This window comes from Pleuronectes platessa, chromosome 5 (assembly GCF_947347685.1).
Source record: "Pleuronectes platessa chromosome 5, fPlePla1.1, whole genome shotgun sequence".
Lineage (NCBI taxonomy): Eukaryota > Metazoa > Chordata > Actinopteri > Pleuronectiformes > Pleuronectidae > Pleuronectes > Pleuronectes platessa.
Genome location: NC_070630.1, coordinates 2,338,941 through 2,353,561, shown reverse-complemented (window position 1 = coordinate 2,353,561; position 14,621 = coordinate 2,338,941). Strand labels below are relative to the sequence as shown.

The following is a 14,621-nucleotide window of genomic DNA, read 5'->3' as shown; positions in this document are numbered from 1 at the left end:
TGGCGGCCTCCGTAGAGACGACCTGATCTGTAGAATAGATTCCTTTCAGCTGAAACTTACACATTGAACCTTTAAAGTAACATAAGAGACAAAAGCAGTAAACGACCGATCGGCTGATCCCTCCCCTCCCTCCCTCTCTCCTACCAGGACGACCTCAAAGCGTGGGTGACCAACATCACCGCCAGTATTACAGAGCACGAGGACATTGCCAAATGGGGCCAGCCCCAACCAACTACCTCATCCACAGACGAGGGCACGCGCCGCGACGGCAGCAAGGCCGACAACCAGTCGGAGCGAGGCGGCGAGCGCTCGGACCGAGGCGACCGGATCGAGAGGGCAGACAAGGAGAAGGAGAGGGAGCGGGGGGAAAGGTCGGAGAGGTCAGATCGAGGTGGGAAGTCGGAAGCGAAGCGCTCAGAGAAGTCTGGTAAGAAAAAGTGAGCCGGGCGACAGATTGGTCGGGATTGAAGCGTATGAACTCCGGGTGGGAGGCGGGGCTGTAGACTGGTAGTGAACGCCCCCCTCCTCCTCTCCGCCTCCAGCACTGTCAACAAAGAGATTGTGTTTGGATGGAAAGTGACACACAGGACAGAGGGACTGACCCAGGCTCATTCACAGGAAGGACAGGATGAATGAGGAGCAGGAGACATCTTTCTCCCTCTCTTTCTCTCCTCTGTGTCTCTGTGAGACCACACAGAGTCACTGTACGCCCCCTGGTGGCCTTTTCAGAGAACCGCCCAGGGTGGAGTTTTGTGCTGCTGAGCCCCGGGCAGCGTTAACGCAACAGAGAGACGGGACATGCATCACGTTAACTTGAAGGCTCTTACTGATTGCTGGTTGTTTGATAAAACGTAGCCCATACTGTTCGACATACTGTTTGTTCTTTTCTGTGAGATGAGCTCTCTGTGTGTGTTTCTCGTCTGTCTGTCCTATCGACTGCATCTATCTGTCCGTCCGTAAGTTAAGACATCTTACACTTTGTCTTATTACTCCTCGGAAATCGAAAGAGAATGAAATTATGCCAAAATGTTTAACAAACCCACAAACTTAGAGAAACTTTTTTTGTTAACTCTTTTCTCCACTGTGTCTCATCTGTCTCGAGGTCTCCCCATGAACAGACGTGGAACTCAGACTGGTTCACTTTGATACCAAACACCACTGACGCCACAGTCGTCCAAACCCATCACGAATGAATCAACGCTGCTGAACAGCTGCTGTCCTGATTTTCAGGAAGATGGAAAGAGAATGGTTTAGGAGGAGGAGGGGCGAACGGGGCGCAGAGACCTCTAACCCGTGCTCAGAAATTACTAAAAACACTTGAAATCTTGACGTTACGATTTCACAAAGCTGAAAGTTGCTCAGAATTTTCTGAAATCTGCCTGACGAGAGAGAACGCCGCTGCTTCCTTTTGTTCATGTTGAATCAGGGTCAGAGATTTTATCATGAAGATTCCTGAAGAACGGACGAGTCACGTTGGGTTTTAACCTGTGGCCAATTCAGAAAGATTAAAAGACAGATGCACAGTTTTGTGATGATCGGTCAGAAAGAGACTTAAACTGAAGGTAATCTCTGGTTCTCAGGGGCCTCATTTATTAAAATGTGATTTAATTTGTATTTAATTCAAGTTAAGACCTGATAAAAGAAACATTTTAATGCCCCCATTTTCAGATTTATGTATAAATATCTAATAATAATCAATTTTTATCAACTGGTTTTTATCATAAAAGATCAGTTTTCCATATATTACATGTTTGGCTTTGGTCATAAGCACAAAATCTGCATTGGGCATGTTTTTAATGAATGAGGCCCTCAGGCTGAAAACTGGCCTCATTTCATTCTCTCACATCAAACTGCTTTGATTTAGTCACACATCCGTTTTATACAGAGTTCAAAATAACTTTTTTGTGTGTGTGTGTGTGTGTGTGTTTGTGAGTCTGCGTGCGTGCACATGTGTGCTGCTGCCCTCTGCTCCCAGGGTCTCCATAGCTCTCAGGTTATTTATGTTTGTGTGTGCTTACCGTGTGCTTCACGTGCTCATACGTTTGTCCCCTCAGACGCCACCTTAGTCTTCCAGACACGTCCGGTCTACAACACACACACACACACACACACACACACACACACACACACACACACACACACACACACACACACAGGAGTATAGAACTCAGCAGGTTTAATGTGTCGGAGATTAATAACCTGTTTCCGAGTGTAAACTGTCTGGGTCAACATCTCGTCAGTGTAGCGTTAGACAGGAATGAATGACTGAATAAATGAATGAATAAGTGAATGAAGTGACGCAGGCGACAGCCAGGATTTCACACTGACCAAATATTTTACAAAAAAAGGGTTAAACTGCCTGTAAGTCCTGAGATTGCATGTTTTGCTTGGAGAGAAATCACTTGTCTTAAGAAGCTCGTCTCTGCTGCCCACTGACTCTGCATCCACACGTCGGTTCATGTTTATTTCTTGTGAACTCACCACGAAGCCATAAACCACAGGAAACAAGGACAGAAGAAGAGGATTGAGAGAAGAGTTAAAGTCTGGTGAAGTGGTAACTGCAGCATGGGCTTTGTGAAGCACGAGCCACGGAGGCTGACGGGCAGATTTAAGTTTCTGTGGAAGCCTCTGGGTCAGAAAGCGTTTCAAACCCTTTTTATAAATTCATTTCAGATACGAATGCTGTTTTAATATCACTGCTGCTGAATTGAAGATATTCTTCATTTGGTTGTGATTTGTTTGTTTTTTCACTTAAAGTCCAACTGAAATGTGGCTGATTCTTTTTCTGCTGCAGCACAAACATCTGCTCTGTAAATCATCTCAAAGGGGAAATTCATATCATAACTACAGCCTGACTGATATGGATGTTCGGGAATTGATACCGATACAGATCAAAACATTTCATAAGTTTAAAATATTCTGATCTATATACTTATATTGGCCGCTATAAATAGATTTGAATGAATAATTGATTGGCAATGATTCCTAAGATTCGTTATCAAACTACTATGACAAACAAAATGTAACTGAGGCTTGATATTTTATAGTATTTTAACATAAACTTCATCATAAATAACCAAATATATAGAACTTGGAAAATAAAGAACCTTAATACATATTTGTTTAACCTGTAAAATAAAACTTGCTATGCTGGCAATGTAAACACTGATACTATTTATTATGTTGTCAACAAAACAAATCTAACACGAGAGCTGGTCGGACAAAAGTCAAATGTATCTATGGTTTGATAAAGAAAATAACTAAACAATACATTTTCATAAACGGGATGTGATTTCAGTTGGACTTTAATCTTGCGTCATCCTCTCTGATCAGGTCGTTTCCTGTCTGTAGAGCCCAGGAATCGCACTGGGGATTTGTTTTATATTTTTAGAAATCATTCTTTGCCTGGGCGAAGTTGATCAGTTTCACATGGAGCTGAGGAGTTACAGTGTTTTTATACTGTGTCTGGCTGTTCCTGTGTGTTTGTATTTGTTTTTTTAAGTTGTATCTTTTTCCCCTTCAGGATTTTAAATTCTCTCTCGACCTTCTTTTGTGGTTTTGTTTATCATAAAACACGTCTTGAGAACATGAAACTTTCTTTATCTTTTTCTTTTTTTACATCAACACTTTTTATGCATCTAAATGAGGCGTGAATGCCGGATCAATGCAATCATGTAAATGCATGTTGGACACAACAAACAGTCAGAGTTAAAGTAGGTGAACTCATGTGTGAAGTGACACTGTGCAGTCGCCTGCTGTCAGATGATCACTCTAACATCCTGATGAACTGATGCACCTTGATGCTGTAGACGCACACGGGACAGAACGTGCAGGGTACAGCTCACGTGATCACAGGCACCATCACGGAGTCTGAGATCTGAACCATTTTACGCTGCAGAAACACGAGATGTGTGAAAGTCAACATGGGAAACATCTGAGTGAGAAACATGGATAAGGTGGCAGCCGCCCTGCCTGTCTGCGTGTGTCTGTGCTGTCCTGTTCACATCGACCCTCAGTCTGTCGGCCGAGATGAAATGATAAATAAAATACCTTTTGATTTAACAGTATGTGTACTCCGTGTTTTCTTTTCTCTCTTGGTTTCAATAGAAAACGTTGTTGTTAAATGGGCTTCAGTTTGGATTAGCGTTTCTCCAAAAGATCATTAAAACCAGAACAAAGACAAATCATCTATTATTTAACGAAATGTTAAAATTATTTGTAATTCTTCTATAACCACTCCATTCTTCAAACACTTATCTCACCAGTACCACTAACACGTGTGCAGCAACATGTTCAACAGGAAATCTTCAATCAAATTATTTTTCCACTTTCAAGCAAAAATACTAATTTGCTGGTTACAGATTGTTAAATGTTTGGATTTTATGTATTTGAAGAAATATAATAACATTATTACCATTTTAATATGTAATTCTTATTTTTAACCTACATTTAATGGACACAGTTATTTAGAAATGACGGTATTGCTCATACTGCCCTGAAAAGAAGCTGCAAGATTCAAGATTCAAGATTCAAGATTCAAGATTCAATATTTTTATTATCAAATGCACAACAATAACATTAAGCAGTCGCTGGCAGTGAAACGCTTGAGTCACAGGCTCTCTTCTAGCAATGCTCAAGTAATTACAACCTATAAATAAAATAGAAATAGTATAAAATAGAATAAAATAGAATATAAAAATTTTAAATAGAAATAAAGTATATATATCTAAATATATAAATAAACAGCTGAAGAGAAAAAAATAAAATACCTTTTGATTTAACAGTATGTGAGGATGATTTGTTCAGTAATGAGGGGAATACAAAAATATTATTGAGTTTTTAAAGGAAGGTGAATCAATGAAGAATATTTCAGTTTAAAGTTGTTTTTATTATTATTGGTGTATTTCCGCTGACCCACACTCCAACACAGTAGGTGGCGCTCACGCACCTTTAACGCCAGGTGCCTCCCTGCATCGAAGGAGAAGAAGAAGAAGACTCCGTTAGCATCATAGAGGAGCTCGTTCAGCTGCAGACTGGTAAACATGGCGTCTGCGGCCGGACTGTTTGTTTTAACGGTGCTTTCTGTGTGTGGAGCAGCTGCAGCGGAGAAGAAACTGGTTTACGTGACTGTGGTGAGTAATGTCGGTGCCGGGGCCTGTTCACCCCGCGCGTCCCGCTGTGGAGCGGAAGGACTGTTATTGAACTGCCTTCACAATTTAAGGACTTTTGAGTTTTCTTTGCTTATTTGAACGCATGTTTATTTCTTTTCATTGCAATTGAGTCAGAACAAAGTTTTCGGGGTCTTCCAGTAAATTCGGGTAACAGGGATTCGACCTGGCAACATGTGTGTCCTCTGTATAAACACGTTTGTGTGTTTTGGTATCAATGCCCTCCAATTGAAGAATGTCTTGCTAACCCGTGACTTGGAAGAAGAAGGTAAGAAACAAGGAAATCACCGACACCCTGTGTCTGTGTCTGTCTGTGGTTTGTTCCTGAGCCGCAGCGAGTTGTCGTGATCATTTTCAGACCTGGCAGGTGTCCCAACAAGAAACCATACTTTGGAACAGCTCCTGTTTATAATGTAAACCCTGATGTTATCTGGGTCAAACTGATAATGTCCTGGGGTCATAGAAAGCGGAAGAGCTGAATGATTCCCAAACCAAAGAGCCGGAGATAATAGAAATGAGTCTAGGAAGTAATAATTTGACATGCATCTCTTTATATTTACATTTCATTTCATTTAGTACAACGCGTTTATCCAAAGTGACTCACAATAAGTGCATCAAAAAATGAGGGTACAAACCCAGAACAACAAGAATCAAGAGATGTCGGATGTGTAGACAAACAGTCAGTATGTCCTGGATGTAGACCAGACCCGAACTGGTAAACAGGGAAGGAAGCGGAGGAGCACTGGAACCGGTTGAGTTGCATTTCTGCTTCATGATGTGGAAAGATCAACACAGGAGAAATGGCTTTGGAAGATATTAATACACTTCACATTACCAAGATCATACCGTGTCTAACCCAATTATAACATGACCATTTTAATGGAATTTCGAAACCGTCCACAGACCTCATGACAGTGAGCCACAGACCCCCATTTGAGGACCACTGTCTGTTTAACTTGTTTTTAAAATCATAAAACAGACACATATTGAATAAGCACTTAGTATCTTCATGCCAGCTCGGATCAGGGTCTAGTCAAGGACACAAAAATAACACATTTATAAGAGCAACAATGAAATATATTGGTGATAATATCAAACTTAATTTCTGAACAAGTGTACAAGGATACACCAGCACTGAACAAAATAAGACAACATGGAAATAAGAGATAACATAAATATAAAATATAATACAGTAAAATAAGGCATTAACAGCCTTTCATATATAAATGTGTCGTAGTGAGTGCTTGCAAATATTATCTCCCAGGAAAAAGTACAGTCACCCTTAATTACCAGCTTTGACCTGAAAACCATAGGAAGTGTTGGTTGGAAGACCTGAGATGATGTTTGGAGCATAGGGAGTTAGCAGCTGCATAATAACCGGTCATACTGGGGTCCAGACTGTAATAAGCTTTAAAAATTGTTAAAAGAGTCTTAAAATTGATAAATGCAAGCAGCTTCCACAATGAAGACAATACATTACATATATATACAGCTGCTCCTACAACTACAAGTAATACCACATGTTTTAATATTGTTCTTGTAGCTGTCTGAAGGATGTTCATTCCTCTCAGAATCACACCCACACACCCCGACTGTTATTGAGTCTAACAGATGAGGGCCAGTGGACTTTCACACGTCTGTGCTCGGTGTTGTGCTGATGTGAGAGATGCGATGCAAGTTCAGTGCTGCGAGCTGTGATCACAACTCTGTGACTGCTCAAGGGGAAGAAATCACAAAGTTGATAACTGGGAAAGGAATAGTGACATCTCTTAATTGTGTGTTTTTTAAATCCTATTTATCTGTCTTTTTAAGGCTTGTCTTTCTTGGCCTCTGTTCCCCTCATTTTCTTTAGCTTTACAAATTTGGAATGTGTTACTGATGGGAGCATTTATGTAGCATTTGACACACTCATGTTTTTCTGTGTTGATGCATTGACAACAATCTGTCACAGCCTTAAACTTTGCTCCTGGTCAGCTGGTCAGTATGGATTTCTGTGTGTGCTTGTTGCAGCTAGTAAGGTTTCTATTCTTTATTTGAATTATCCCCAGAGAACCAGAAAAACACACAACTGTGGTGTCATCTAGTCATGTGACCAGATTGACCACATCCAACTCCTACTTTCAACATACTTTGCCTTTTAGAATATATTTAATAACAAGAGCAGTTTCAGGTGTTGTGCCTTGTTTATAAATGTCTTGCCTTTAAAATGTCCCTGTTAAGTACAGTGATACATCATTTAAATATCATTAGATTAAACTTTATTGTCCTTGCACATATTACAAGGACAATAAAGTAGAGTTGCCTGTGTTTCTTTCCTACTTCTGTTTTAATTAATGTCTTAATTAATAAAATTAATTTGAGCTGCTCAGATTCCATCATCAGAAATGTCTCTGCTCCTGCCGTAGATGCCGGGTCGAGCTTTAGCGAGTTTGCAAACCCATGTTCCGGTACCACAGATTTAAACTATATACCAGTTTCACAGAGACAGAGCTGCTACTTCCTTTTCCCAGAAGTCACTTCTTGAAATCACTTCCATCTCTGTTCCGCCACTAGCGAGTGTTCTGTTGAAAGATGTGAAGAGAGAGCTATTTCCATTAGTGTAGCCACACAACAAGATGTCAATCATCACTTCCATACAAGAGGTAGCGTGCAGCTGTTAAAATATGTTAGCTGTTGTTTTTTCAAATGCACCGGTTTCAAATCTGTGCTCGGTATAACAGGAAGGAACGTGGTATCGGAGCATCTCTATTTTTAATACGTTTCACACCTGTCGTTATTGATTTTGACTTAACATGATAATGATTCAGCTGTTTTTGAAAGGAAAACTTGCAAATGTTTGTCAAGGTCATTCCAATCAGCTGACTGGATTTTCTTTCCACAAGTGAAACCGGGTTTGGCTTCAATCTGTTTGTCTCAAGCCCAAAAGGGGGGTTGATATTTTTTCTCAAGTCCAAAGTCAAACTAATGTCACATTACAGTATTTCGCTGCTTCTGTGTTTCTGACCATGTGACCTTTTCTCCGCTCTATTCTATATTTCCTCTGTTTCCTGACCTCTCCTCTCTCCCCTCCAGCTGTTCCGTCACGGTGACCGATCCCCGGTCAAAGCCTTTCCCACCGACTCGCACCAGGAGAGCGACTGGCCACAAGGCTTCGGACAGTTATCACAGGTAATAACACGGCTCATGTGTCATGTTGCTTGAAATACATACTCTGTATCTACCATTCATTTACGCACTGGTGGATAATTTGCCTGTGTGTTTAGAAATTTGCCTATGTTTGCATGGTTACATTACATGTTTTGTTACTGTGTGTTTTTTAGATTGGGATGAGGCAGCACTTTGAGCTCGGCCAGTTCCTGAGGAATCGATACAAAGGATTCCTCAATGAAACCTACAACAGACATGAGGTGGGACTCACTATCAACCTTATCTTCTTCTTCTTCTGCTTTTTTAAACATGCATCATCTAACCTGAGACCATACAAACTTGTAGAGAAACCCAAAAGTTGAGCACCCAACAAAAACTCACAGAAGCAGGTTCAGGGAGGGCAGGTCATCCACCTCGACCGGCTCGGGGGGGTTCAGAGAAGAGTGGGGGGAGGTGGGCGGGAGGGGGGCAGAGAAGAGAGAACGGAGGAGAGGGACCAGTAACAAAAACAGGAAAAGGTTATGGGTCAACTGGCCTTTGTTACATTGTTAACAATGTCTTTTCAAAGGCTGTGATAACTAAACTGCTATTTGTAAATAAATTTGAGTCGTCACTTGCTTTGTCCTCAGATCTCCGTTCGCAGCACAGACTACGACCGCACGCTGATGAGCGCTGAGGCCAACCTGGCAGGTCTGTACATCAGTTAGCATCCTCTTCCTCCTGCTTCTCTACAGTCTGTCAGGGCTACTTCACTTTGTAGAACTCCTCTTCCTCACGTAGACATTCTGCTTTATTCGGACTCCTGTCGCCATCTAGGTCTCTACCCCCCCAGTGGTCAGCAAGTCTTTAACCCCAACCTGAAGTGGCAGCCGATACCCATCCACACTGTGCCTAAGAGTGAAGAGAGGGTACGCATGTGTGTGTCTGTGTGTGTGTGTGTGTTTGTGTGAGTGTGTGTTTTTCATCACTATACTGAACTGAATGATTCTAAGCTCATTGTATGAAATCTTTATGAAACATTTTTTTTTCAGCTTCTCTCATTTCCTCTCGGCGACTGTCCTCGCTACAATCAGCTGATGATTGACACTGAACAAACTGAGGAATTCATTAATATCACCATTAAATACCAGGTACACTTTCTTTTCTTTATTCACATATATTTAGTCTGTGAATTACATAGATATTACACATGTTACATTTATTTTAGCCTGGTTGGGGTATTTTCTAAATGTCCTTAAATTAAAGTTTGTTTGTTAGAAAGGAAGGACTCAACTATGAAAAAGTGAAATGTAACTATTTAATGTAAAAAGTATAGTTAGACATTACTAGGTGGTTGTACTTCTAATATTCAAGCCTTGACCCAGCTTTGAAGTCATCGATAAACAAAAAGACAAACTGAATAAATAGTTCCTGAAAAAAGAGTGAGTTTACATCTATGTCAAAAAGGGGAGTGGATTTAGGACCACGTTGTGTTTCTGCCTTCAGGACATCCTGGAGCTGGTGAAGAATAAAACGGGAATGAATAAAACCAGTGTGGAAACAGTCTGGAGTTTGTACGACACACTGCTCTGTGAGGTGAGCGCACACAACACACATACACATACAAACCACACAACATTGGACAGCATGTCATGTTGAAGAATTCCCAGTTTCTATTCTATCATGACATGACTAGAATATACTTCAAGTCAGATGTTTAGACAAGCCAGTGTTCTCAGGTGGGAAGTGTGTGTGTGCGACAGTTTTGCTTCCTTGTCGCAGTTTAACATCTTTTTTCAGGTCAGCTCTGAAGTGGAGAGCAAAGAGGTTAATTCAAAATGTTTGATTGTTCAGTGTCAGAAACATCCAAAGTATCTGGAGGCCATGTGAAACCGGCTGGGTCACTGAGTCCAGAGTAATTAAACAACAACGTGAGAAATGGTTGGAGGGGACGCTGCGGAGAAAGCACCAACAATAACAACTTATCTCCTGATTACTTAAAGCTCTTAAGTGAATTCACAAATCCTGGTTTTAGTCTATCTCTTGATTTTTCATGGTGTGTGTGTTTTCAGTCTATTCACAACATGTCAGCTCCTGACTGGGTGACTCCTGATGTGATGCAAAGGCTCGGCGTGCTCAAGGACTTTGGAACCAAGGTAAGAGAAGCAGCAGTAAATCTGTGAAGTGTCTCCAGCAGTTGTACATGTGTTGATCTGCACCTGGACTTGCTTGTGTTACTTGGAGACGTTGCACCTCTCATCCAATACAGTAGTTGACCCACCCTGCTGATTAGGGTAACATGAGTTCAGACCCACCCCAGCTCATGTGAACCTAATGACTCAGAGAGTGGCAGGGTGAGTGTACAACTTACAGGAAGCATCAGCAATATCTTGAGTCAGGGGCCCTCTAGTGGGCCCGTGGGTTGAAAGACCTTAAGGTGAGAGGTTTAACACCTAAAGACTCCCATTGGTCCCATTAGTCAGTTAGAACTGGAGAGGCCTTTTGGATTGGAGGGGAAACAATTTCAAGAAACACAAGCAATTGCCTAAATACAAACTACAAAAACTTTTATTATCATGGTCATCTAAATTCCATCCTGGATTTCATAGTGTTGTAATGTAATCATCGCTTGATTTTCCATTTTTAACAGGTCATATTTGGGGTATACAAGCAACAGGAAAAGAGCCGGCTTCAAGGAGGTGGGTGTGTGTTTCTGCGTGTGTGTGTCAGTCGGTCAGTCTGTCTGTCTGTCAAAATTGAATTGTTATTGCAGAGACAGTCAGAAATGTTTTCATTGCATCAACTTCAATTTCAGCAATGTTAATGGCTCACAAATACATATTATCAGATTCATTTTTAAAGGCTGATTAAAATCGCTCTCAGTCGACACATCAGCTCCTCAAAGGTCCCAGTCTCACAAGATTAAAGAATTATTCCTGGGAACTCAGTGAAAATATCCCAAAACACTCTCTCTCAATATTAACGCACCAACGTTTTATAGATTTATTTATAATGTCTCGCTCAAACCTATGTCCCTTTTTATTCCGAGTGAAATGTTAAAGGGATAGTGGCGAGTGGATAATGAGGTTAATGATCATTTTCAGGGCTCCTGTTGGGTGAGATAGTGAAGAATCTTTCCAAGATGGCCGTCCCAGACCCGAAACGGCAACTGAAGATGACGATGCTGTCAGCGGTGAGCAAGTTCAAATCTGGATAATATAAAAAATCATTTTTAATAACTCATTTTTACCTTTTTGGTTGGAGCTGTTTCCAGTGTTTATGTGCTAAGCTAAGCTAACTGGCTGGAGCTTCTAGTGTCAAGACAACAATTATGTGGACACACTCGTTTTATAGTTTGTGTGTTTGTTCCACAGCATGACACCACTGTCATCGCCCTTCAGAGCAGCTTGGACATATTCAATGCTCAAGCGCCACCGTATGCCTGCTGTCAGATATTTGAGCTGTACAGGGAGGACAATGGGTAAAACACACACTCCTCACACACCCAACAATAACTCATTGCTCTCAATGAGCCAATACGAGAGGAAACTAGAGATCTGGATTGTTTTATTTGGATCTGCACCAAATTGTTAAACTGATAAAAATCTGTCACTCAAAATGCCGGATCGTTTTCATCAAGATCCATAAATTATTCTCTGATCAAGAAAAAAGGTTGAAACAAGCTTTTTCTCACAATGTAACAGAAAGAGGAAAAACATCCTGGATCCGTCAAGCTTCTGCCTGATTTAGCTTAAAATCTAACTCACTCCAATGAAAACATAAGCTCCTTGGTATCAACAGTAATGACAAATAATAAGAACTTATTTCAGTTCATTGTAACTGTGTGCTAATACTGATCTGATATAGTGATCACTGTCGTCACTATAATGTGATATGAAAGGTGAATAGCTTGTCTTCACTGTCTCGTTCCTCTCTCTGCGTGCAGCTCGGTTTCAGTTTCCATGTTTTACCGGAACGACAGCACAGTGGATCCGTACCCGCTGCAGTTACCGGGCTGCTCCCTTGACTGCCCCCTGGAGGACTTTGTGAGGATTACAAAGCCCTCTATTTCAGATGACAGAGACAAGGAGTGTGAGGTGGCGTCCAAAGGTGCAGGTGAGCTTTTCATACACAAACACAAGCACTGACTTTAATAATCTAAATGAAAGATTGTGCCTCCATTCTGATTTCATCTTTTCTTTTTCTCTCCCCTTCCCTCTTCCTCTTCTCTCCTGTCTTTTGTTTCCTGTCTTCAGAGGTGATCATCAGCCTGGTGGTGTCCAGCTGTCTGCTCCTCTTCCTCATCATCCTCATTCTCGGGATCATTTGCTGCCAGAAGTCTCCGAACAGCACACAGGGATACCACCATGTGATCAACCAGGAGGTCGGAGAGGAATCCTGACAGAAGCACAGACTCCTTCCTCGGAGATCCCAGAGCCAGGCATCGTTGGACAGTAGCGATGACGATGAACTCTATAACTACTGAGTGACCTTTTCTGATGGTGCCATCAACTGCTTCTTTTCTTAAAACATGAATGTTTTGTGCAGAAATCCAGATTTTAAAGAACGTTTTTTCGAATGATTGATGGAGGGACCAATGAAGCAGGGGAAACTTTCTTTGTCCAACAGTTTGTCATGTACGGTAACTGCTGTGTTCCCAGTGTGGTCTGATCTCCAATCACGTCCATAAGTTCAAGATCTCAACTGATTCTCTGTGACTTTATCGCCACCTGCTGGTTATCGTCTCTGCTTTTATTGGTCTATGTTTCTCCGGCAGAAGACTGTGGTCATCCTCAGTGGGAGCAGTGATCTGTTAGTGACTAACAGGTTCTGTTTGTTACTGTCGTACAACGGCCACAGACACAGTGTCGGAATCAGCCTGGTTACTGAGCTTTAGGAGCATTGATCTGTGTGGGGGAGGAGCTTGCTTTATCTGTGTGGACCTTTTAATTTCACATAACTTGACTGTGTTGACAACACTTGAGGGGAATGTCCAGGAAATATATATTTGAAAATGGTGATGACATTGCAAAGTCTCGGGAAATGATTTAGAATATAGCTTTCTTTGCATCAGCTTATCTGAGTTCCTTTAAATAACGTAACTGAAAAGATCTAAATGGTCGATTTAGTTCAGTTGAATTAGTTAAAGACGTTGAGCTCTAAGTCCAGAGAGTTTACAGAGCTGGACGTCCCTTCTGCTTTTTAAAGGTACGTGTGTGAAGCTCTGTGTGTTGCAGTTTGTGTACAGTGTGTTTTTAACTCTAGGGTCTTATGACCTAGATGCCTTAAATAGTATTAATGAGTGTTCCTTTTTGTCCTGCTGTAACAAGCCACGTGTTTATTTTGAGAGTTGTCTGATATGTTTGATTTATTCACAGGAGCAGTAACAGTTCAACATTTAGAAACTCATATTAGCTCACACCTCGGGTCTGATGATCTTAGGTACCTGACGTGTGGCTCTCGTAGTGGAGGGATACCAAGAAGAAATAGATCAACAAGAATGAAATCAGCAATCATTTCTATCAACTTCTTTCAGACATGTTAAGATATAATTTCAACGTTATCAGCTTCCATTTTTCATGTGAATATTGGGAAACTCGAATCCCTTTGTGATATTTGAATATCAAAAAAAAAAAATGTGTAAAAGTCTGCCTTGAATTATTTGAAAACTAACTAGCTTTCTTTTCAATCAGCTCATGAAAGTTTGACACAACTGGGGACGAGCTTTTCTTTTGTTTCTATTGTTTGTCTATTGAAAATAATGTTTTAGAAAACAGGATAAATCATAATGCAGCCTTAAAGAGGATGTGTTTATTCTTGTCTGGGTCCAGATTCTGTTTAATCTTAATATTATTTTCATCAAACCTGGGGAACAGTGTTATTGGCAAATAATTCCTATCACTTGTTTGATTTTGAATTATAAAATGTGCTGCTAGTAAAAGTTCCACTGGATAAATAAATAAAAGATTATCGCAGGTTGTTCTCAGATTCTTTTCCTGTTGATTCCTGTGTTTGTAAACTTCCTGTCGTTTGGTCTTTGTCCTGTCAAAAAGTCAGAGGTGTAGAAGTGATCTGGAGTTTTTCTTGTGGCGGCATCATTCAAATCCAACTGTTTCACATTCCGTGGCCAAGCTGCAACGTTTTGATGTCGATGGTACTTTTGTTAAACAATGTTAACTTGCTTTATGGAATCTCTTTTTTCCGGGTCACTTCCCTTCACAAATAACAATCGGCTGCTGCACCTCAATGACCAAGTATACATGTTCAAGATTTTAAATGGGGCGGCCAGAACAATCTTTCAGTTCATTTTTCATTCTGCTATCTCAA

General features: G+C 41.0%; 2 protein-coding genes across 5 annotated transcripts in view; both read left to right on the top strand.

Moving 5' to 3' along the window:
* LOC128439609 (spectrin beta chain, non-erythrocytic 4) overlaps positions 1–4,005 on the top strand; it is a 46,798-nt gene extending 42,793 nt beyond the window's left edge. For all 3 annotated transcript variants that reach the window (XM_053421960.1, XM_053421959.1, XM_053421957.1), the window contains exon 42: positions 148–4,005. In XM_053421960.1, coding sequence (XP_053277935.1) covers positions 148–441 — 294 coding nt within the window. In that variant the 3' untranslated portion in view covers positions 442–4,005. The remainder of the gene's footprint in view (positions 1–147) is intronic.
* A 970-nt stretch (positions 4,006–4,975) lies between these two features.
* acp2 (acid phosphatase 2, lysosomal) lies at positions 4,976–14,273 on the top strand. Of its 2 annotated transcripts, none has more exons than XM_053421965.1 (13): positions 4,976–5,132; positions 8,241–8,336; positions 8,489–8,575; positions 8,945–9,005; positions 9,132–9,223; positions 9,347–9,445; positions 9,801–9,890; positions 10,367–10,450; positions 10,945–10,993; positions 11,399–11,487; positions 11,669–11,775; positions 12,241–12,404; positions 12,551–14,273. In XM_053421965.1, exons 1-13 carry the CDS (start codon positions 5,043–5,045, stop codon positions 12,694–12,696), a joined length of 1,254 nt encoding a protein of 417 aa, XP_053277940.1. In that variant the 5' UTR covers positions 4,976–5,042; the 3' UTR covers positions 12,697–14,273. The 2 variants fall into 2 exon arrangements, with proteins under 2 accessions (XP_053277940.1, XP_053277939.1); XM_053421964.1 differs by having other exon boundaries at positions 12,241–12,410.
* The last annotated feature ends 348 nt before the right edge of the window (positions 14,274–14,621 follow it).